Source organism: Vulpes vulpes, chromosome 6, assembly GCF_048418805.1.
Source record: "Vulpes vulpes isolate BD-2025 chromosome 6, VulVul3, whole genome shotgun sequence".
Taxonomy (NCBI): Eukaryota; Metazoa; Chordata; class Mammalia; order Carnivora; family Canidae; genus Vulpes; species Vulpes vulpes.
In genome coordinates this window covers 1,061,961-1,086,451 of record NC_132785.1, presented here as the reverse complement: position 1 = coordinate 1,086,451, position 24,491 = coordinate 1,061,961, and the positions used below count along the sequence as shown (strand labels likewise).

General features: G+C 45.7%; 1 protein-coding gene across 5 annotated transcripts in view; it reads left to right on the top strand.

Annotated features, from left to right (window-relative positions):
- RNASEH2B (ribonuclease H2 subunit B) overlaps positions 1 to 22,706 on the top strand; it is a 68,488-nt gene extending 45,782 nt beyond the window's left edge. For 3 of the 5 annotated variants that reach the window (XM_072760516.1, XM_072760517.1, XM_072760519.1), the window contains 5 exons: positions 215 to 320; positions 3,079 to 3,160; positions 4,782 to 4,824; positions 9,085 to 9,165; positions 12,250 to 12,681. In XM_072760516.1, the coding sequence (XP_072616617.1) occupies positions 215 to 320; positions 3,079 to 3,160; positions 4,782 to 4,824; positions 9,085 to 9,165; positions 12,250 to 12,357 (420 nt within the window). In that variant the 3' untranslated portion in view covers positions 12,358 to 12,681. Of the gene's footprint in view, positions 1 to 214; positions 321 to 3,078; positions 3,161 to 4,781; positions 4,825 to 9,084; positions 9,166 to 12,249; positions 12,682 to 22,220 lie in introns of those variants that run through there. The other 2 variants (XM_072760521.1, XM_072760518.1) reach the window with 2 other exon arrangements.
- Positions 22,707 to 24,491: the final 1,785 nt, after the last annotated feature.

The window sequence follows — 24,491 nt, the reverse complement described above, 5'->3', positions numbered from 1 at the left end:
AGTCAGAGAGAGAGAGAGATAGGCAGAGACACAGGCAGAGGGAGAAGCAGGCTCCATGCAGGGAGCCCGACATGGGATTCGATCCCAGGTCTCTAGGATCGCGCCCTGGGCCAAAGGCAGGAGCTAAACCGCTGCGCCACCCAGGGATCCCAGGTTGTGGATTTCTAATGTTAGTTGGAAATACCCTAACGTTCCCTTTATGGTTACTTCACAGGTTCAGCAGACCGTGTCGGCCCTAAAAACCAACAACGTGAACGTCAGCGCCCGGGTACAGGCAACTGCATTTTTCTCTGGTGACCCGTTTTCCAGTGCCAAGGAAGGTAAGCAGATCATTTCGTCAGAAGTCCTTTTTGCCTGGAGGAAGCTGCTGACGTATAAATGCCTGTGCTGCGGATTTAAAATCCTGATGTCTCAGAAGCTTTGCATTCTTGCCCGTGTGCTCTCGCAGATCTCGGGGTTCAGAACCCAGTAATACTTCTACCGTAGATCACCGCTCTCACTAATTGATGCTTAAATCCTGCCTTTGGCAAATATTTGCTTTGCACTAGTAGCAGTGACCGGCCAAACGACTCAGGCTGTCGTTATCAAGAGAGCGCTGTGTGCAAGCCCCCTGCTTGCATTGCCACTGGACACACAGCAGCCCCGCTGACCCTCCCACAGGTCCCATCTACACTGAGAGTCTGGCGGCTGCGCCCCAGGTCCCACGGCTGGTAAATGATAAAGCGGAGCTTCCGATGGAGCTGCTGGCTCCGAGGCCTACACTTACCGTGTTTGTGCCACTACTTGTGTGGCCCTGGGTTTCCAATGTGCTACCTCTCTGCGGCGGATCCTACTATTGGTCTTAATATTTTGATTTTAGGTGAAAATCAATTCCTCCGGCAATTTTTTTCTTTTAGGTTATTAAGGTCTGTTCTTTTGCTTTTCCCAGCGTCCCGTCCTCTTATTTTTATATGAGCATAGTTGTGTAGTTGAGTAAACACAGCTACATTATGCGATTAACCTTCTCAAATGGTGGGACAGAAGTTATTCTGACTTTGAGCTCCAATCCAGCGTTCCCCTGTTGTGGGCATATAAACTCCAAAGCCTCTGAGTTTTGTCATTAAAACAATTAAAACTAGGACCAAGAGGCCAGCTCCGGTGGCTCAGTGGTTTAGCGCCGCCTTCAGCCCAGGGCATGGTCCTGGAGACCCGGGATCAAGTCCCACGTCGGGCTCCCTGCATGGAGCCTGCTTCTCCCTCTGCCTGTGTCTCTGCCTCTCTCTCTTTCTTCTCTCTGTGTCTCTTATAAATAAATAAAATCTTAAAAAAAAAAAAAAAAAAAAACTAGAACCAAGAGTCTGCTTGTGATTGAAGGTATAATTCAGGCGATCTTTGGCCGAAATATACCTTAAAACACTTTGCACGTGTAGATGGTAGAGGACTCCTGCCATTCTGGAAATGGGGGAAAGCTCTGGCCAGCCTCAGTTTACCAGCTATCACGGTTTTTGATCAGCTCTAACAAAAGAGAGGGGGTTAAGTCGGATGGGTGGATGGACCATAGATTTTTTTTTTTTTAAGAAGGAGAAGGGATATTAGAGATTATTTAGACAGATCTCATTTTAAAAGTAAGTATTTGTGGTCTCAGAGATGTAAATGACTTAGCCAAGGTCACCCATCCTAGCTCGTAGGCCACATATTCTGCTCTGAATCCAGCGTTTATACCAATTTCTGAGTCGGTATAAGCCAATTCAGGGACTGGGCACGGCTCTATTGCCATGGCTTTAGGGTCTAGCCAGAAAGTAAGCCTGCAGTATTTACACTATTTCCTTTCTTTTTAGATCTTTAATGAAGTTTGCAGCCAGAAGAGGCAAACAAATAACATGCTGGCTTTCTTAGGTCCCTTCATCCATTCGTGGATAATTACCAACCTAGAACCAGGAGCACATTTTAATTCTTAAAGGGTCTGGTGATAACTTTCAGTTCTATGTTGGTGGAGAGAGTCTCTCACTGAAGACTCTCCGAGATCATGTGGTCCGGACAGCAGTCCCTTTAATGCTCAGGCAAATTATTATCTTAGTTTGAAGGCAGAAGAGAAAGAAAAAAAAACAAAACAAAAGGAGCAAATAAGTATCCCAGCAGCAAACCTGAGACAGTGTTTTTGATTATCTTCAAATGATTATCCACATATTAACTTTGATTATCCTCTAGTATACGTGAAATACTGAATTTAAAATCAGGGCTGTAAACAGGTTTGGTCTCATGTAGCTGCAGCTCACTGATGCCACGGCTTCATTTTAGAACTGAGTGTCCAGGTGCTAAGAATTAATTAATTGACAATGATACATCCTACCGAGCTTAGTTTTATACATTTTTGAAGGTAGTTTTATTTTTTTTAATTTTTTTTTTTAAGATTTTATTCATTTATTCATGAGAGACACAGAGAGAGGCAGAGACCCAGGCAGAGGGAGAGGCAGGCTCCATGCAGGGAGCCCGATGTGGGACTCGATCTCGGGTCTCCAGGATCGCGCCCTGGGCCAAAGGCAGGTGCTGAACCACCCGGGCGGCCCAGAAGGCAGTTTTACTAGTTTGAGGGTATGTGTAATGTTCAGGATTCTTATAAAGCACGTACTTGACAGAGACGTGTCATATAGTATGTCTCTTAAATGAACATACTCATTACTACTCGTTAATTAGATTTATTCTGTATTGCAACAGAACTAGAAAAGATTAGTCTTTAGAAGGCACGAACATGTCAAATTGTCACAGCTGATTTTGAGCCTTATTTGTATTCAAAGGCCTCAGCTAAGAAAACGACCCCGAATCCTTGTTCTAACCATCATTTGGTGAGCATCTGCTGTGTTACGTCATCTCCTAACTTTGATATCATCCTCTATCATATTTCATCCATGAAATTGCTCACTACTCTAACAGATGGATGTTAGCATCCCCATTTTACAGATGAGGAAGTGGAGGCTAAGAGCTTAAGTGAGTCTCTAAGGCCTGATAGAGCCAGAATTTTAACTCTGGTCAATTTGACTGTAAAACTACCATAATTGTTACTAATTTTTTGTCTTGCACTCTCCATTCTGTTTCTTCCAGAGGATTATGTTTGCTATGCCCATGGCCTGATATCTGATTACATCCCTAAAGAACTAAGTGATGACTTAGCAAAATATTTAAAGTAAGTATCATTCGTCTTTAGTTATAATTAGGAAGTGCCTCGGTGCTTCTCGGTTCCCCAGCAGGTTCCTTTAAAGCTTATCACATCACTGCTTCAGATAAGAAATTATTCTTGAGTTAGATCCTAGGCTTTGTGGTTTGAAGGCGACTTTTAATAGACACTGATTTATTGGAACAAATTGATGTGATGCATATTGATTGAGGAAACTAGTGAGCATTAGGACTGGAATCGCGAGTTGCTATGATTGTAGAGGGTAAACGGTATAAAATTTTATTCCCAGTTAGACTTTGCTAATTTGGTTCCACGTGATCATTTTAAGCGAAATAAAGTTTAGAAGAAAACAATAGATGGCATGTAGAATATATATATATATTTTTAAGATTTGTTTTTGTAATTTGAGAGGGGGGGGCAGAGGGAGAAGGAGAAGCAGACCCCCCCACTGCTCTGCTCAGCAGGGAGCCTGACCTGAGGCTCAAGCCCAGGACCCCGGGATCATGACCTGAGCCGAAGGCAGAGGCTTAACTGACTGAGCCATCCAGGCGCCCCTAGAATATTTTTGAAAATTACATTTAAAGGTTTTGTAGCATTTTCACAGTCATTAGACGTTGGCCAAGTACCTCCATTGTGCCCAGCACTTGGAACTCAAATGATGAAACACAATCTGTGTCTGAAGGCTGAAAAGGGGTTTATAAGAACGACTTGATTTGTGGCTTGTCCTTCATAAAGATATTTAATATAATATAAAGACTTTACCTTAGGCTGAAAGGAATGTGTTTCTTTTCTAGGTTTTAGCAACTATTGTTAAGATTTTATGGGTGTGATAATAGCTTTTCCTGATTCTTATAATAGCTTTCCCCTCTGATACGTGAAGATAAAGCGACTTCTTAATAGATATATAGTTGCTGTTTTTAGCAAACTGCATAGGTCCTACTTTAAAAAACAATGAGTGGAAACTGGTTTCCATAATAAAGTGTTTCTGAAAGCCTGCTTTAGATTGATAACGCTATCTTTCTGTTTAATATTTCCCTGGGTTTCTCAGTGCCTGTTTGTCTCATTAGAGACCTAGGTCTTTGTACTCCTATTATTTCTTAAATTCCTTTCTTTGCTCAGAAGTGATTAGCTTTTGGTTAAAGATTTGGAGAGAAAGACGTGTCAGTTAAACTTCTCTTTAACTGAAGAAAGGTCAAGTTTTTCTGACTCTTTGTTAGGCAGTTAAAATAATTCTGACTTTTATTAAATATACGCTGGATTCCATTGTATGTCAAATACATTGTATTTAAATAAAAATATATGTATGGTGGATTCATCACTTATGAAGGGAGAAATACTACATTTATGCTAAATTTATGGAGACTAAAGAAGAGCAGTTCCACTGTAACAAGTGAGTCCTAATTTTATTTTATTTTTTTAGTTCAGACAATTCCAATATGAGAAAAATGAAGATTTTTTTTTTTTTCATTTAGAGAAACATCATTCTTTCCACCGAGATGGTTTACACTAGGACACCGGGGGGTGAAGCTAGTCCAAGAAAGTCGCATTACTAAGTCCTAAGGTGACCCAGTCTCTCTGTTTGCTTGTCTATGAAAAACCATGACTCTGATTCTTATTTTTGACTCCTCAGGCTTCCAGAACCTTCAGTTCCATTGCCAAGCCCTCCATCGAAGGTAAGGAGCTGTGACTAAGATATCTTTGGGGGACTTGGATAAATATTACATTTTTACCGCAGAGGTAGAGTGTGCTCTAGTACATTGTAAAGCCTACTGAGTCCTCCTTGGGCGGAGTGACGCTGGGTGGATTAAAGATTATAATGAGGGATCCCTGGGTGGCGCAGCGGTTTGGCGCCTGCCTTTGGCCCAGGGCACGATCCTGGAGACCCGGGATCGAATCCCACGTCGGGCTCCCGGTGCATGGAGCCTGCTTCTCCCTCTGCCTGTGTCTCTGCCTCTCTCTCTCTCTCTGTGACTATCATAAATAAAAATTAAAAAAAAAAAAAGATTATAATGAGCTCTCCATCGATACTCTTTTATTTTTGTAGATTTTACCTGAATGATAAGAACAGTGCTGCGAAAACCAAGTTAAGAGTTGGTTGGAGCCAGATAACCTACGTAAAAACCTTACGGATATAGAATTAAAATCCAGCCAGGTGCTGTAATTAGCTCTGTTAATCGTCAGGAATACTCGACGTATAACAAAAACTCATTTTGCCAGATCTAATTGTTACTGGCCCAGAGGTGAACGCAGCATGATTTTTTTTTTTAAAGATTTTATTTATTCACGAGAGGCACAGAAAGAGAGAGAGGCAGAGACACAGGCAGAGGGAGAAGCAGGCTCCACGCAGGGAGCCCGACATGGGACTGGATCCCGGGTCTCCAGGATCATGCCCTGGGCTGAAGGAGGCGCTAAAAGCATGATTTTTGCAACACAAAGAATCCTTTGAGCGAGGGGAGCTAAGCTTCTTCCCCCCCCCAAAACACACCCCTGCTTGGAATGATCAAGGCAACTTGTGTACTTCCTCTTCCAGACGTTCTCAGGCTCCCGCCCACGGCTCCTCTGCTCTGTGGGCTGCGGCTTGTGTCTGTCTCCCGGAGGGGGAGAGCAGAGGAGTCGGCCATACACCACCCCGATGGCAAACTGCGGGGTCCCTCCGCCCCCCGACCCTCGAGGAGCGCTTCTCGGAGGCAGGGAAATAGAGATGTGCGCCGGCGGCGTGTTGCTGAGGTCCCTCCCCACCAGCGGGGTACCGGCTCCTTGAGAATGGAAGGGGGACACGCCGTGGGTGTTAGGGACCGCGCCTTTCCCTGCCTTCCATGTGGCCAACGTGCTTGGGTTTCATTGTTTTGGGTTTTTTTTTTTTTTTTTTGGTATCCTGTCCCGTTTGGAGCGCTCATTACTTCGACTTTTGAGAAGGACGGAAAGTTTCAAGCGCATGGACGGTGACGGTAGCCGTAGGCCGTCGTCGGCAGCTCGTCCAAGGAGGGCCATCCTCTCTGGAGGGGAGTAGCGCGGCGCGGGGTCAGCTGCTGCAAGACCCGAGGTCGTGCGGGGTCAGGGCCGCGTCCTTCCCGTGGCAGTTCAGCCCCGACAGCCGCTCTGGGGGCAGAGACCCGATTGCCCTGTGACACGAGGCGGAGCGTGTCTGTCTCGCTCCTCTCCCTCCAGAAGCGACGCATCTGTCTTTCTCCCAGATGTCCGCCTTCCGTAGTAACTTCGAGGCCCTTCGAGAGGGGACCTGCGCCCGTTCTGGAAGCCTTCGGCCCTTGGTGCCGTCCTCGGTGGTGCATTTCCTTCCTTCACTTTTAACCCGGTTTTCTGTTTTCTTATTTTGATTTCCAGACCTTAAAGTGCTTGTGATGTCCTTGGGGATGATTTAGATCAGGGGTCAGCAGCCTTGGTCTGTAAAGGCCAGAGAGTGGCCATGTGAGCCCCACGGAGCCCACGGCCTCTGTCCCCAGCCCCCGCTCCGCTGTGCTAGCGGGGAGGCCGCCACCCACGATTCGTGGGCCTGTGGACCTTAATGTGTTTTGCACTATTTCCTTACTATCACACGTTTGCGTGGGCCGAAGCCCAGCATCCCGCCCTCGCCCCTTTCTGTCGTTTGAGTGGACGGCTGGCGGCCGGCGGGGCGGATGCAGTCAGCAGGTTGGGGACACTTGAGCTCCTCCTTGCAGACCATCGTTAAGGATAAGAACCGCCGGACACTAACTCCTGTGGTACTGGGCCGTTCGTTCGCTCCTTCTCCAGAACTGTACCCGTTACCCATTGAGTCATAGCCTTTGTTGCTGTCTTTCTGAGCCTTTTTTTCCTGTTTCTTCTGAAACTTTCCCCCAAATCTGTAGCAATTTGGGCTTTTTTTTTTTTAAAAGCAGTCTCCATGCCCAGCGTGGAGCCCAAACACGGGCCTTGAACCCATGACCCTGAGGTTGAGACCAGAGCTGAGACCAGGAGTCAGACACTTAACCGACTGAGCCACCCAAGCAAGGACCCTGATCTGGTCATTTAAATAACAAAATAAGTGTAGAAATGAGGATTCCTTTGAACATATTCGGCGCGTGCTGTGAATAACTGGAGAAAGGTCAGTGCCGAGGCCCCTCCAGCATAGTCGTCTTTTTGATGAGCTGATAACCAGTGTCTTGCTTGATCCGGAGCCGCCAAAACCCTTGGACAAGTCAGTCATCTTATTAAACGGTGTATGCTCATTAAGAAGCGCTTTTCGTCTTAACTCTCATCTTGAACGTTTTCCATCGGACTTATCAGCGAGAAGCGAGCGTGCCCAAGTGGACAGCACATCTGTAGTAGAACGTTTTACCATAGAGGAGAGCAGACCGTCTTAGGACCTCAAGCCTTCTGCAGGCTTTTTATTTTAAGGTTTTTTAATTTACTTATTCATGAGAGACACAGAGAGAGGCAGAGACACAGGCAGAGGGAGAAGCAGGCTCTGTGTGGGGAGCAGATGCGGGACTCGATCCCAGGACCCCGGGGTCATGCCCTGGGCCGAGGGCGGCGCTCCACCCCTGAGCCACCCGGGCGTCCCTGCCTTTTGCAGTGCGAGGCCATCGTAGCCTTCATCTCTACTCCCTGTGATATCCACTCTCCTTCCCCTTTGCATAAAAATAAGCATCACCCACCTAAATGCCCTTTACTGACCTTAATTCAAGTAGAAATCTGTATTCTTCCGAACGTGGCTTGGGTGCGCACCGTGTGGGCAGGTGGTCCGTTGGTGATGAGCTAGGCTTTCTCCCTTGAAGATGCGTTTGCGGGGAGGTTGCCCCGTGACCAAGAGAAGGCCTTCCCCGCCGCGTGACGTGACGGATTTCCAGGATGCCCCTCTGTGCTTTACGGTGAAGAACTTCAGGGCCTGCCGTTGCATCCCCTCGGCCCCACACACGTGCCGTGGCGTCTTTTAACGCCCACGCCGCAGTTCTGTGCTTTAGCAAATGCTGGGTTAGGAGGAGGGAAGCTGGGAACAAATCCGCCTTTCCTGGGGGAGACCCACAGTGGGTCTTGTCCACCCCGTGTCTCCACAGAGAGCCTGAGGATCTGCAGAAACCCAGGCTGTGGCCACTGTGCCGTCAATTCTCCGTGTTGAGCATCAAGACTAACCTGCCCTGCTACGTGCCTCTCACATAGTAAATAAGTCCCAGTCCCTTCAGTTATGTGAACATTAAGGCCACAGACCTAGCTCCTGACAAGGTTCTCGCATTCATGGGTGCAAAGTGCTCAGGAGGAAGGTGGAAACAGGAAGGAAAGGCGGAGCTAGTTGCACTGGGCCTCGTGGAAAGAGCCCTGCACAGCAGTGGGGGCCTTACCCCGGCCTCTGCGAAGGGGCCTCCGGTCGTGCGTTCAGTCTCTGTGCGTCCTCGTCCTGCTGGCTGCTCACCTTGCAGGGTTGTCCTCATGTGGACAAAATGAGATAGTTGAGTCGAAAGGAGGTAAGAGTGAGGCTATACGAAAATGGTGATAAGAGATAATTTCGTGCCTTATTGCTTTTTTTTTTTTCATGCCTTATTCCTAAACGGGCATTACACCAAGTGGTGGCTCCAGCTGGACACCTGGCCCCCTTCAAAGAATTTCTTGTCTTTGACTTCTGTGCCCGCCTTCGCCCTCCTAGACTGTCCTCGAAGCCGGCAGTCACCCAGGTGCCCCGTCACGCTGCTACGAACAGAATCCATGAGCAGCACCGCTCGGCTGCCCGTGGGCCGGGCCATGGAGCCCGTCGGATGGGCCCGCCTCACAGCTGCCGCTCCGGGGGGATCCGCGGCTCGCTCTCCCACACAATTGGCGAAATGCAAAGTGGGCCCCTTGCAGGGTCTGCTCTTCCCTTTGGCCTTGACCAAAATGACCCGTATAGTCTTTTAAAAAAAAAAAAAACCGAATTGATGTGTTGAGGTGACATTTGACATCACTTCCCTGCTCTAACATTGCAGAAAGTAAAGTTATCTGATGAGCCCGTAGAAGCAAAAGAAGATTACACTAAGTTTAACAGGAAGGATTTGAAGACTGAAAAGGTATGTGTGTCCCGCCGTCGTGGCCCGTTCCTGGATCCAGTTAGGCGATCTGCGCAAGGACATCCGGGAATGTGCTTGACTGTGATTGTATAATTTTGTGATTTTTTTTTTTAATTTTAAATTATAATTTTGTGATTTATTTTTTTTAATTTTTTTTAAAGATTTTTTAATTTATTTATTCATGAGACACACAGAGACAGAGACAGGCAAAGACACAGGCAGAGGGAGAAGCAGGCTCCATGCAGGGAGCCCGACGTGGGACTCGATCCCGGGTCTCCAGGATCACGCCCTGGGCCAAAGGCGGCGCTAAACCGCTGAGCCACCTGGGCTGCCCTAATTTTGTGATTTAACGCAAGGATTAGTAACTTGCATTTCTGTGACTCAGTGATTAAGTCACAATTGTGAACGGCAGCAAATGTGTCAAGCCGGGAAGGCTTTTTCCCGGGTCAAGGCGGGGCGGTACACGTAGCAAGAGCGTGCGGGACTCTGTCCTCGGAGGGGCGCAGAGCGAGGGAGCTGTGCTGCCGGGAAGCTTCCCAGAGCTTGTGACGATGACGATAGTCCTTAGTCACCATCCAGCAGTCACCCCAGGAAATACTTTCATGACCTTTCATGCAAAGTTTTATCTGATCCATACATTCTGAATGCATGCATAGCTTTTAAAATTGGCATTTTAATATTTACAGTTCGGGGCCCCCTTTCTCTCCCTTAGCACTGTATCGTGAAAACATTTACGTGTCATGAGGCTTTCTGTGACAACCTTAATGGTCTCACGATATTCAGTCATTTATTTTATTTCGCCGTAAGGAATATGATCTATTTACTAGCTCCCTTGGTTTTGGACACATGGGTTATCCTGCTTTTTTTAATTTCTTGTGCTAATGAAGTGATAAACGTTATAGTCTGTATCTCTGGTTATCTCATTAGACACAATTTAGAACTAAGAAAGGGTAAGAGCTTAGAAAACATGAGCTCTGTGGAAAAAGAAAAAAAAGGAAAAAGAAAAGAAAACATGAGCTCTTTCCATGATTTTTGAGATAATATATAAATATATGTGTGTGTGTACATATGTAGGATTGTGATTTGAGACAATATGTAAATATGTGTGTGCACATATATAGGATTGTGGTTTTATATATTGATTATATATAATCATGATTTTGTCATATAATCATATATATGACTATAAAACATGTAAATCATGTGGAAGGAGCTCGTGTTTAGATATGTGTGTAAATATATGTTTGTGTATATGTGTGTGTCTACATGTTATATAAACTGTGTATCTCTGCACATATGTATGTGTATATGTATATAAACTGCTTTCCAAAAATGTAGAAATTTGTATTCCCAACCATCATTGCTGTTGAGCATTCATCTTGCTTTGTTGACAACACTGAATATTATCTTTATTCTTGAAATTTTTGACTCTCTAATTAGGCTGTATTTCTCTGACGAGAAAAGTTAGTTGTTTGTTTTTTCCAAATGCTTGTGGCCTATTTGCATTTCTGCAAATTGTCAGTCCATGTCCAGTGCCTGTTTTTCGTATTGGGATACTAGGGTTTTTATTGTTGATTTTTAAGAGCTTATTCTAGATTAGGAATTTAACAACACTTCATGACATACAGGGTACAAATAATTCCCTAATTGGCTTTTAGCCTTTTTATTCTTTGTTTTTTTTTAAACAGTTGTAAGTTATTCTGAGGATTAAATGTAGGAAATGTTTTTCCTTGTGACTTTCTCATTATTTTTATGCTTAGAAAGACCTTGCCTGCCCTAAGATAAATTAACTTCCTCCTGAATTTTATTTTTTTATTACTTTTTAAAGATTTTATTCATTTATTCATGAGAGACACAAAGAGGCAGAGACACAGGCAGAGGGAGAAGCAGGCTCCGTGCAGGGACCCCGACGTGGGACTCGATCCCAGGTCTCCAGGATCATGTCCGGGCTGAAGGCAGGTGCCAGACGGCTGAGCCACCCAGGGATCCCCTCCTCCTAAATTTTAACAGCAGTTACCCGCTCCTTGGCATTTAACGTTCATCGGTTTGACCCTTGGGGCTCTGCGTGACGTATCTGGGCAGGCCACGTCAGGGGGCAATCCAAGTTGAGACTTGGCAAGATAGGGAGCATTCTGGACGGCTTCCGTAGAGGGGCCGTTCCTGAGTTCCTCCGTGGAACTGTTTCTGCCCCCACCCTTGTGACGGCTGCTTTTTGTCCCGTCTACCCGGGCACAGTCCCAGGAACTGAGGGGTTGGGCCAGGATGTCAGCTGAACTCGGGGGGTAACTCGTCTCGAGGAGACTGTCACTTTGTCCCATCCAGGCAAAAAACAAGCCCCCGAAATGGGGCCGAATGTGAGAAGCAAGATGCCAGGGCCCGTGCCCCGTGCCCCCGGCAGGGTCTCCGGCAGAGGCTTCGCCCCACGGCGCTCGGGGGACAGAGGGCTTGGCTTCGGCTTTGCCGAGTCCCAGCCCGTGCGGCCCTGCTGCTCTTTAGCGTCTGGCAGCGCGGGTCCCAGGACGGAGCCAGGCAGTGACGGCAGGGGAGCGGCCTCTAAAAGGCAGGGTCCTCCAGGCAGCCTTATGAAAAGTCTCCCTTTGTCGGACGAGGACCGGGGCGGTCGCCCGGCTGGTCCCCATGCTCCCGGGTACGGGTTGTCTGGGATACAGCAGCTGTCCTAGGCCCCCGTGGCTGCCCTGGGCCCCCGTTGTGCACCCGTCATCACGCCGCAACACGCTGTGACCCCCCAGTCGCTCCCAGTCCCTTTGTTGGCGCTACTGGGCTAATAGGCCCTCCCTCCGGAGCCGTCCCCCCAGAGTCAACCACGGGTCATAACGTTCCACCCTCAGAGGGCAGAGGTTTGTCTCCTGCCTGTTGCTCCAGACTTTAGGTCTTGGGTCTAAACCCGGAATGGAAATCAGAACTTAAAAGAAAAAAATCATCATCATCATCATCATCGCTCCCTTGTGAAGCACGTTAGCAACAAATACATGAACCTTGAGACGTGCATGGTCTTGTCTGATTTGCATGTACAATTCATAAATGTTACATTTGTAACAATTTTTCTCTTATTTTCCTTAACAGAAAAATAGCAAAATGACTGCAGCTCAGAAGGCTTTGGCTAAAGTTGACAAGACCGGAATGAAAAGTATTGATTCCTTTTTTGCTACGAAAAGTAAAAAAAAAAATTGAAAAGATCTGAAACTTTGACAATGAAATCTAGCAAAACTATTTGCCTTTTACATGTTCCTTTTTTGTCCTTCCCCCGCACCAGTGTACCTCCTGACCCTTAATTACTGCCTTTTGGAGAAAAAAAAAAAAAAATGAAGGCAATTTTCAGAATCAGACATTTCCTGGGATTTGATTTTTGTCTTTCTGAACAAAATGTGGGAAAGTCATTGTGTAACTCTGTGGCCTTCAGAGTCTTGTTTGACATCATGAAAAGTAATCAAGTGAATAGAGTTATCCTCTAGCTGGCATCCTGGTTTTTGCTCAATAAACTGACATGTGACAATATTTGAGCGTGTGCCTGTTACTTTATGCCGCTTTGCCACACGGTCCCTATAGCAGTAGGGTTTTCAGCGCACTGACAGCAATCCGCAGCTGTCGGGGAAACTACTACCTCCTAAAAGCCATTTGTTTTCAGTAAATCTTCTGTTTAATATTTTCTGTTTCAATAATACATGTTTGTTGTAGAAAAGAGGGAAAGGCGTAAAATTAAAGTGGTAATCTCCCAACTTGACACTACCCAGAGATCATATATGGCACATGTTCTTATAATAATAATTTTTTAAGGAATCGTAATACTAATTTTATCATCTTCTTTCTTGACACTTCATTTTGGGAGCATCTTCCCAGGCTACTAAAGTATTCTTCATAAATACGCTTTTTTTGATGCTGGTCATTTTTAATTATTTGGATATTTGATTATGTAATGACCATGACCCTATTTTGGACATTTACATTACTTATAAATGTTCACCATTTGAAGCATCAGGTTATAAGTAAATGTTTGTTCACATCTTTAATTGCTCCCTTAGAATAGATTTTTAGATGTGGGCTTGCCAGTTTATAACTGAATTTTCCGAATACATACTTCTGGGAAGATCATTCACAGAAAGGGCACAGGATCGTGCCCTGTAACCCATGGTGGTTTCAGTTCTTATTTAGGGCCACCTCGTTAGCTTTGAATGTTATCTTTGCAAATAAGTGGGAAAAAAGCATTTTATTCCCTGATTAGTAATAGTATTGAACGTTTTTTTCACATTTACTAAACCATTCATCATCTTACAGAGAATTATCTGTTAAATTGTGAAAGTATCAGTATTTTTCTTACAGACTCTAGAGATACTCTAAAACTTAAGGACATTAATTTTTGTCCACCATGTTCATTGTAAATTTTTTCTTGGTCCAAAAGTGGTCTTTAATTTTTGTGTATGTTTTTTTTTTTGGTCATGCAGTTGTTTTTGGGTTTTATGTATGTGTATATATATGTATATGAATATATAAATATAACTGGTATATTTATATATGTTTTTATGTGCATATGTGTATAAACTTCTCCTTTACATTGATGTTGTACTTAGAAAGATGCTTCCCTTTGCAGGAAAGTTAACCAGTCACTTACTTTTCTTCTAAATTTTTAATAATTAATTTTTTGGTTTATATTTAATGACAAATCATCTGCAGAATTTGTGTTTAAATATGCTGTGAGATAAAGCTCTAATTTGATTGTCTTCTCACCTGTTGATTATTCCGTGAGAGCTGTACAATTATTTTCTCGGGTTCTAAGAGTAAGTTCCAATGGGATTTTTATTGAGATTTTTGTTAGACACATAAATTATTTAGGGGAAAGACAGACATGTTTATAAAATTCCTTGTTGTTTCTCAAGAATATTGTATTTCTCTATATTTGCTAGAATCCCAACCATATTTTCACTAACATTTGGTTCTTCCATCTTCATATAGGTTCTAGATACTTCTTTTTAGCCATATGTTTAGATATTTTTGTTGCTATTAATAAAATCTATTTTTTAGTTAGATCTTCTAACTGGCCACTTTGTGGTAAAGTTTTACATTTCTATATAGTTACCTTTTTTTTTCTATATAGTTATCTTTTAAATAACCAATTTACTAAACTTGTTTATTATAAATTTAAACTTTATTATATTCATATTGGGTCTTTGGTGTATAAGGTATGTAATCTTTGAAAAATTGTGTACAATTCTGATAGTTACACCTCTTTTATGCCTTTCATATCCTGGGTGAGAATACCTGGAACAGTGTTGAAGAGTAATAATAGTAGCTGCTCGGACTGATTTGTGATGTGATTCATGTACGTCACCATTCTGACACTAGCTGTTAATATGATAAGGAATATTTATTTTTGATATTTCATTTCATACTTGGTTTCTTTAAAGTTTTATTTAGTAACTGGTGTCGGCTGTTATCAAATATGTTTCTGGCACCTCTTGAGGTGACGAGAGAGCTTTCGTTGAACTGTACTTCAGTTCCGGTGATAAACCCTCCTTGACGTTAGATGAGGGATCCCAGTGTCTGCTTCCGGTCTAGCCATGTCAAGTCTAGTTGTAATTAGCTTTTCTGGGCTCTTCCTTAGAATTTTTGCCTCTATATATTCAAAAGCAATATTGTAATTAGGTTAAGTGTCAGAATTATGCTGCCTTTCCATCTTGACCCGTGTTCCGGAAGGAATAATTTTGCATAGGAATATTCTGTTATTGGGCCATATTGAAGGAGACTTTAGGTAAAACCATCTAGCTCGGAGACGTCTTTTACATCGTCACAGTCTTTCATCTGGAAAAATTTCTCACCTGGTCTTTATCTTACTCGACCTTGACATTACTGAAGAGTACAGGCCAGTTACCTGCTAAACGTTCCTCACTCTAAGTTTGCTAGTGGTTGCTCTTGATTAGGTTTCGGCGATACCCTATGGGAACCCACAGAGGTAACGGCGAGTCTTTCTCAGGGCAGCGTCTCAGGAGCCACAGGGTGACGCACCAGGAGTGACGCTCACCTTGACTAAGGTGGTGGTAACCTTTGATACTGGTCTGTCCACCGTAGAGTTACGGCTTTTTTCCTTTGTAATTAATGGGTAATATGGGGGTAAATGCTCTGGGGCTTTTAAGTACAGTCTCAACAAACATTCACCCTTGACAAAGTTTAGAATCGACGGGTGATTTTTCTAACTCCTTCATTTCTTCTGTACTTATTTTTTTTTTATATTTAGCTGGAATTTTTTTTTTTTTTTGGAGGAATAGCTTTCCCTTCCTATACTTACTTATTCATTTATGAACTCATGTAAGTATGGACTTGGAGATTTTGTATTTTGTCCCGTGAGTTCTATGAAATTATTTTGTTGCTCACAATGACCCAGAAGGACCAGTGGGAGCCCCTACTGGCTGGCTTCTGTATCTTTTTGGTGTGTTTCAGTCACTTTTTAATACTTCCTTTCTTCTTATGTGACAGGGTATTCCAGGCTCTGGTATCCTTTCTGCCCTTGCTGTGAATCTACCTTTTTCCTAAAAAGCCAGGATTCCTTTTCATTTAGAAACCACTGTCTATGCACAAGATGTGCTCCTCGCTTCTACCACCGTGCGTGTGGATTTGCAGGTTTCTCTCCTATTCCCAAGTCACCGAGAGTTTTGGTCAGGAATGGGTATTGACCTTTATCACCTATTTTTTTCCTCATTTACTGAGATGATCCCGTACTTTTCCTTCAATAAAGGTTTATGTTTTAGTATGTGAAGTATAATGATTGATTTTTGGAAGCTAAAATAACATTCCACACTTTGTTTATAGTGCATTGTTCTTTCCCTACACAGTATTCTGTTTTAATTAATTCCTCCTATTTTGCTAAGGATTTTTGTATCTCTGTTCATGAAGGATGTTGGTCTGTGGTTTTCCTTGTAATAATTCCGTCTAGTTTTGGTATCAGGAGCAAAACCGACCTCAGAAAATGAATTGAGAAATATCCTCTCGTCACCTATTTTCTGAAAGAGTTTATAGGAGATGAGTAATTGTTTCTTCCTTTTACGTTGCACAGAATTCAACAAAGGAAGCCATTTGGGCCTGGAATTTTCTTTCTAGGAAAGTTTTTAATTACAAATTCAATTTCTATAATACATATAGAGCTATTCTAATTTTCTTTTGTATGTGTGTGTGCCAGTTTTAGTAATTTATGTCTTTTAAGAAATGTGTCTGTTTTATCTGTGTTGTCAAATTTATTGGCATAAGTTTTGTCTCGTGTATCTATTATCTTTTTATATCTGTGGATATGTAGTGATTTTCTTTTTTTTTTTTTCATACCTGATTGGTCATGTGTATCTTTTTGTTTTCTTGGTTAATCCAGCTAAAAATATATATATTTTTTTTATTTCTGCTTCTGTATAGATGCAGTATTTATTTGATGTTCTTTATAAAGCATTTGAGATAATAGGACAGAACTTTTATTCAGTTAAATTTTGTACCTTTTCAAAATGGTAATCATTTTTTTTTTTTAATTTAAAGTCATTAACAGAGAGTGTATTAGTAGTTTCGGAGGTAGAGGTCAGTGATTCATCAGTCTTACATAACACCCCGTGCTCATCAGATCATGTGCCCCCCCCAATGCCCGTCACCCAGTGACCCCGTCCCCCACCTCCTCCCCTCCAGCGACCCTCAGTTTGTTTCCCATGATTAAGAGTCTCTCATGGTTTGTCTCCCTCTCTGGTTACATCTTGTTCCATTTTACCCTCCCTTTCTCTGTGATCCTCTGCTTGTTCCTTAAATTCCACATATGAGTGAGATCATGTGGTAATTGTCTTTCTCCGATTGACTCACTTCACTCAGCATAATACCCTCCAGTTCCATCCACGTCGAAGCAAATGGTGGGTGTTTGTCGTTTCTAATGGCTGAGGAATATTCCATTGTATACATAGACCACAGCTTCTTTATCCATCATCTTTCGATGGAAACCGAGGCTCCTTCCACAGTTTGGCTATTGTGGCCATTGCTGCTAGAAACATCGGGGTGCAGGTGTCCCGGCGTTTCACTGCATCTGTATCTTTGGGGTAAATCCCCAGCAGTGCAATTGCTGGGTCGTAGGGCAGGTCTATTTTTAACTCTTTGAGGAACCTCCACGCAGTTTTCCAGAGTGGCTGCCCCAGTTCACATTCCCACCAACAGTGCAGGAGGGTTCCCCTTTCTCCGCATCCTCTCCAACATGTGTGGTTTCCTGCCTTGGTAATTTTCCCCATTCTCACTGGGGTGAGGTGGGATCTCATTGTGGTTTTGATTTGTATTTCCCTGATGGCAAGTGATGTGGAGCATTGTTTCATGTGTCTGTTGGTCATTTGTGTGTCTTTGGAGAAATGTCTGTTCACGTCTTCTGCTCATTTCTTGCCTGGATTACTTGTTCTTTGCAGTTGAGTTTGATAAGTTCTTTACAGATTTTGGATCCTAGCCGTTTATCTGATAAAAACATTTGCAAATGTCTTCTCCCATTCTGTAGGTTGTCTTTTGGGTTTGTTGTCTTTTCCTTTGCTGCACAAAAGTTTTTTATCTTGATGAAGTCTCAATAGTTGGTGTTTGCCTTTGTTCCCTTTGCCATGGGAGACATGTCTAGTAAGAGGTTGCTGGGGCCGAGGTCACAGAGGTTGTAGCCTGTGCTCTCCTCTAGGATTTTGATGGACTCTTGTCTCACATTTAGATCTTTCATCCATTTTGAGTTTATCTTTGTGTCTGGTGTAAGAGAACGGTCTAGTTTCGTTCTTCTGCATGTGGATGTCCAATGTTCCCAGCACCATTTATTGAAGAGACTGTCCTTTTCCAGTGGATCGTCTTTCCTGCTTTGTCAAATATTAGTTGACGATAGAGTTGAGGGTCCACTTCTGGGTTCTCTATTCTGTTGCATTGATTTTTGTGTCTGTTTTGTGCCAGGACCACACTGTCTTGATGACCACAGCTTTGTAGTACAACCGGAAATCTGGCCTTGTGATGCCCCCGGCTCTGGCCTTCTTTTTTATCTTTCCCTGGCTATACTGGGCCTTTTCTGGTTCCATACAAATTTTAGGATTATTTGTTTCACCTCTGTGAAAAATATTGATGGTATTTTGATAGGGATTGTGTTAACTGTATAGATCGCTCTGGGAAGCATAGACATTTTCACAATATTTGTTCTTCCCATCCATGAGCATGGAACGTTTTTCCATCTTTTTGTGTCTTCCTCAATTTCTTTCATGAGTATTGTATACTTTTCAGAATATAGATCCTTTATCTCTTTGGTTAAGTTTATTCCTAGGTATCTTATGTTTTTTGGCATAATTATAAATGGGATTGACTCCTTAATTTTTCTTTCTTCAGTCTCACTGTTAGTGGATAGAAATGCCACTGATTTCCGGGCATTGATTTTGTATCCTGCCACACTGCCGAATTGCTGTATGAGTTCTAGCAACCTTGGGGTGGAGTCTTTTGGGTTTTCTATGTACAGTATCATGTCATCGGCAAAGAGGAAGAGGTTGAGTTCTTCTTTGCCAATTTGAATGCCTTTTATTTCTTTTTGTGGCCTGATTGCTGAGGCCAGGACTTCTAGGACTATGTTGAATAGCAGTGGTGAGAGTGGACATCCCTGTCGTGTTCCTGATCTTAGGGGAAAGGCTCCCAGTGCTTCCCCACTGAGACGGATATTCGCTGGGGGCTTTCCTTCTGTGCCTACACTGTGCAAAGGTTTAATCAAGGAAGGATGCTGTGTTTTGTCAAATGCTTTTTCTGCATCTGTTGAGAGGATCATGTGGTTCTTGTCCTTTCCTGATCTCACACTTTTGAGACTAGTGGTCAGTTATTCTGTAAAAATGCCCTTCAGTTTTTGAAACTGTACTAATATCCCATTTCTCACGTGATTATTTGGTAATACTAGTAACCGGTGATTCTAATAACAACACACTCTGTACAGCATCCGTGTAGTAGCGCTGTCCTGAGCGTTTTGCTTGAATCCCCACAACAGCTATAGACGTAAGGCCGGGTAGTGGCCATAGGAGCCGGGATAGTGACAGCCAACCCCAAGGGCTGGCTCCAAATCCCGTGGCCCTTTGCTTCTCTTACTTACATTATTTATCTTTTTGATTAATGTGCTGACTTGGGGTGAGCTTCAAAATATCTCTGCAAACTACAAAACCACTCATGTACACACACAAGAGCCTCCAACGTTTTTGTCAAGACATACATATTTCTGAAACGTATCTCGGATTACCAACATTCTTTTCTTTTTTATGTCTGGTTTATCTTCCTCTGAAATTCCCCCTACGTTCTGGCTCTCAGGCTCCGTCATCTTTCAAGGTTTGTACTTCTCAGTTGTGCACTCCCAAGGAGACGCGCCTCCGTCGGGTTTAATGTGGGTTTCGAGTGAATCCCACATCGAATCGAGTGAATCGAATTTTGCGAGCTCGGGCGTGTTTCCAGGCCCCACAGCCCATTCCCAGGATCGTCGTCCTCCGACGGGGAGACATAGCAGGCGCGAGGCCAATTTGGAAGTGAGGACCAGAAAGTATCCGTTTACTTACCAAATGCACCTGTTGCTTCTCTTACATGCAAACTTGTGACAAGACCAGTAACAGGCATCTTAATCTTTAAAAATGTGACGAAGTGGAAAAGGACTCCCCATGTTTCAAACGGAACTAAAGAGTTTACTCCCGAAGAGTAAAAGTAATCGGCCTAAAATGACCAATTATTTTCACGGAGCCGGACCCTGCTGCCCTGGCCGTGGTCCAGTCCGGCCTGAGCTGTGTGGGCCCGGGACCGGGTCACCAGGCTCACTGGCCCACAGTCGCGTGTTCCCCGTGGGGCGAGACCAGGTCCCCGAGCGCCCCGGGCCCTGCTACCGGTGGAGCCTCAGCCCCCGCGGGAGGACACGCTCCGGGGCAGGGGACCAGCCAGGGTTTTGTCTCCGGCACCCCTCCAGCTCCTTGGGTGGCTCACCCCATCTGTCGCCTGAAGGAGAGCTGGTGCCCGCCGTGTCCTTGCCGTGTGGGTGTCCTGTCGCCGCTGTCCTTGCAGGGACAAGGAGACGCCGGTGGGAAGGCCTGGTGGCAGCTGCCCACATGCTCCGCAGGCCCTGAGCAATTTTCACGGGGATGTACGTGCGTGACCGTCGGGGATGGTACGGCTCCCGGGTGTCACTCCCCACTTCACAGCCCCGGAGGCCCACATCGTGCCAGCGCCCGCACCAGGGTCCCGCAGCCGGGCCTGAAGGCTGGGGACCACCTGCCCCGACGTCACCTGATGCCTCGGGACAGCCCTGCATGCAGGGCCCCGGGCAGGGAGGGGGCGCCGCGGCCTTGCTCGTGTCCTCAGCGGTGCCCACGGCCGGCCGCGCCCTGGGGAGCGTCACGGGCACCTGCCGCCGCGGGCCATCAGGCGAGCAGAGACCCTCCCTGACGTTGACCGGCCCGCGTCTTCCCGAACCCTCGGAGCGGGCGGGAAATGGGTGTCCCTGTTCCACGGTCCAGCAGGTGGCACAGCCTGAGGGCGCCGGGCCCACCCTGCCCTGGTGGCCTCCGCCCGGACCTCGCCCCCTGGGTGCGGCTGTCACCGTCCTTCCCTGGGGAGCCTGCGTGCATTGTGAGCCTTATTTTAAGGAAGGAAACATCAGATTCAGGAGCTTCAGCCTCTTGCTGTACCCAGCAGGGGTCCTCAGGCCCTGTCATCCTCGGGTGGGCCGCGGCCAGGCCTCCACTCGCTGGTGCGTTTGCACGTGGGTCTGTGACCCGCCTGTCGCCCGTTGGCCTCTACAAACTTCCATTAGCAAATGGCGTTTTGAGGCTGTCCCGTCCATGAAGACTATAGAAGAGGGAGGAAAGACGCCAGATGTGATTGAGAGAGGAAGCGACCTCAGAGATGCTAAAAGGGTGGTTCCCGCACGCGTGTGTTTTAATCAGAAACGTACGAAACTAATGTTGTCCGTGCTCGCAAAAGGAAAAAGCCAAGGGACAAGCTCAGATTCATTTACTCCTTTAAGGACATATACTGAGCGCCTGCCACGTGCCAGGTGTTCCAGACACCAGAAATACAGCTGCCAGCGTGGCCCACAGATACCTGCCTTCCAGAAGTTTCTGCTCTAGGGGCAGACGAGGGCAGGGGGTGAGAGTCCTGTGGAGGCAGGTGGTCACGGATGTCTAACCTCATTTCTGAGTATGGCGCAGAAATCTGACTTCCATCCGCTTAAAAACGTCTTTTTGGGAACATAACAGCTGCAGGTTACGTAGTGTTTGAGCTCGTACGCAGTCAGCGAGTCGTCATTAAATGTCACAGGCGCTTCCCAGAAGGCTGTTAGGGACCAACCACTTCCACCGGCAAGTCCCTACTTCCCTGTATTTTAATACGCTGGAGTCCACATAAGGCCTCCTACTTTTTTAATTTTTTATTTTTTTTTTTAAGATTTTATTTATTTATTCATGAGAGACATAGAGAGAGGCAGAGACACAGGCAGAGGGAGAAGCAGGCTCCAGGCAGGGAGCCCGATGCGGGACTCGATCCCAGGACCCGGGGGAGTCACGCCCTATGCTGAGGGCAGATGCTAAACCGCCGGCCCCCCGGGGATCCCCAGGATCTCCCTTTTAAAAGAAAAAGAGTAGAAAGATAGTTTAAGAAATATGCATCTTAGGATGCATAATCCCTAAGATTATGTGTTTTGTATTATGTATTTGTTCTCATGTGTTTCTGATATTTTTGGTTTTTTTCCGAAATGACGGCATTCATTCCATAAATTGGGGTGACCTTAGGGTTTTGTGTTTCACTGCATTTGAACAGCACAAAGAAAAATGCCCCCTCCCAACCCCCGCTCCTCCAGAAGACTAAGATCAGCCCCAGAATGAGCTCAAGGAGGGAGAAACCCCGTCCCTTACCCGAGCTCTTCCCTCGGAAGCCAAAGTGTCGCAGCTGCTGTTGCTCAGGGCTCAACCAGCCCACCCTGCTCTGTCGTTCTGGAAGGTGCAGACAGCCTTGGGGGTTCCAGGCTGCCCCTGCTCCCCAGAGTACAACATGTGTTTTCCTTTCCTCTCTAGGTGGCAGCACAAAGACAGAAACGGGCCAAGTGACAGCAAAGCCTGGCTGCTTCTCCTCTAACTTCAGCCACTCTCAAGGGTGGCTAAGACTTTTCTTCTGCACCTTCTAGAAATCCTGTAAATGCCACAAGCTGTATTTTAAAGAACTAACCACTAACGATGCGTTTCTTGGGTTCATACCACTGGCGCCTTAGGGGCAGGGCCCTGCCCTGGAGGCAGTTCTCTTGTGGAGCTTGAAAGCCCGCGGATGGCCCACAGCCCGAGGCACCAGCCTGTCTCCCAGTTTACCGCAGGGCGCTTCCGACTTCAACACAGTGGGGGGGGGGGGGGGGGGCACGGTGAGGCTGGGGCCTTTCTTTTTTTGCATATTAATTTTTTTACTGGAGTTTAATTTGCCGACATATAGCATAACACCCAGTGCTCATCCCACCAAGTGCCCCCCTCCGTGCCCGTCACCCAGTCACCCTGACCCCCATCCACCTCCCTTCCACCACCCCTAGTTCGTTTCCCAGAGTGAGGAGTCTCTTATGGTCTGTCTCCCTTTCTGATCTTTCCCACTCATTTTCTTTCCTTTCCCCTTTATTCCCTTTCACTATTTTTTATATTCCCCAAATGAACGAGACCATATAATGTGTGTCCTTCTCCGATTGACTTACTTCACTCAGCGTCATCCCCTCCAGGCCCCTCCACGTCGAAGCACATGGTGGGTATGTGTCGTTTCGAACGGCTGAGGCCTTCCTGAAGCCTCACCACGTGGCCTGCCCTGCTTTCCTGGGGCGGGATAAGTGTGTTTTAGGAAGGTGTGTGCTGACCATACACACTTGCTTCCACACCGGAAGCTTTGACGACCCAAGTTCCTACCCTTACTTAAAAAAAAAAAAAGAAGAAAGAAAGAAAGAAAGAAAGAAAGAAAGAAAGAAAGAAAGAAAGAAAGAAAGAAAGAAAGAAGAAAGAAAGAAAGAAAGAAAGAAAGAAAGAAAGAAAAGAAAGAAAGAAAGAAAGAAAGAAAGAAAGAAAGAAAGAAAGAAAGAAAGAAAAAGAAAAACCCCGACTTCACTTTCCTCCTTACCAATTTGGCAGCTTCTAATTCAAAACAATACCCGACCGTGTGCATTTTACAATCTGCTGGACTTACAAACATTGATTCATTTTTTTAAAAAAATCTAGTATGGGCAGCCCGAGTGGCTCAGTGGTTTAGTGCTGCCTTCAGCTCGGGGTGTGATCCTGGAGACCCAGGATCGAGTCCCACGTCGGGCTCCCGGCATGGAGCCTGCTTCTCCCTTTCCCTGTGTCTCTGCCTCTCTCTCTCTCTCTCTCTCTCTGTGTCTCATGAATAAATAATTTTTTTAAAAAAGAATATAAAAAATGTAGTATGTGTATTATTATTTTTTTTAAAGTGAAGACATAAGACACGGGAGAAAGTGGGAAGTAGATGCCGGAAAGTCATTTAGTGGGGATTCTGGTGCACGGTGAGTATGTGTAGGGGGCAGCGGAGGGGTTTGTGCAGAAATGCCCCGGGATCAGAGCTGGCCGGCCCACTTGACACACAAGAGGAACGGGGTCGAAGCCACTCAGGGGTCCTCCTGCATTCCGACAGGACCCCACTCCTCTTCTTGCGGAAACAACTTTGTTTCTGACTCTCTCATTCCAGCAGGTAGGTGGAACGTGGTTCTGGAAAGTACTCTGTAACTTCTTACACGTCTCCTTTCACACGCGCAGAAGTTTCCATTGACCGTGAAGGACTTCAGGGTGCCGGAGCTCTGTAGCTTAATATTCCCGTGGTCCTCTTCAGGGACCCAGCGCTGGAGTCCGCTGTGGAACTCGGGGGTGCGCCAGGCGCCAGGAGGGAGCCTCCGTGTGGCGGGAAGCACCCGTTTGGAACCCGGGCCATCGGGGTAAGAACCCAGAGCCTGACACCTAGTGCTGCACACAGTTGTGGAGTTAGAACCTGCCCTTTTCTGTCCCCTCCTTGCATCATCCCAAGCGCTGTCCTCGGAGGCCAGGGTGTATTTTGATCCAAAGCAACTACCAACGATACTGGAGTTTTACTGCCAAGTGTGCAAATCGGTTGGCCTCTTAGGACCTCATTTCCAGGCTGGAGAACCAGCTAACAGGCGGGCTGTCCCTTGCTCTTCTCCCCCAGGAAGATGCTCCGGGGAGACCCGTGTGTGGGCGCCCTGCTCCCACGGTACGAGGCTGCCCCAGCTCCAGAACGGCTTGCCGAGCAGTTGTGCGTCTTCCATCGGCACTTGCCAACTGTGTCCTTGATCC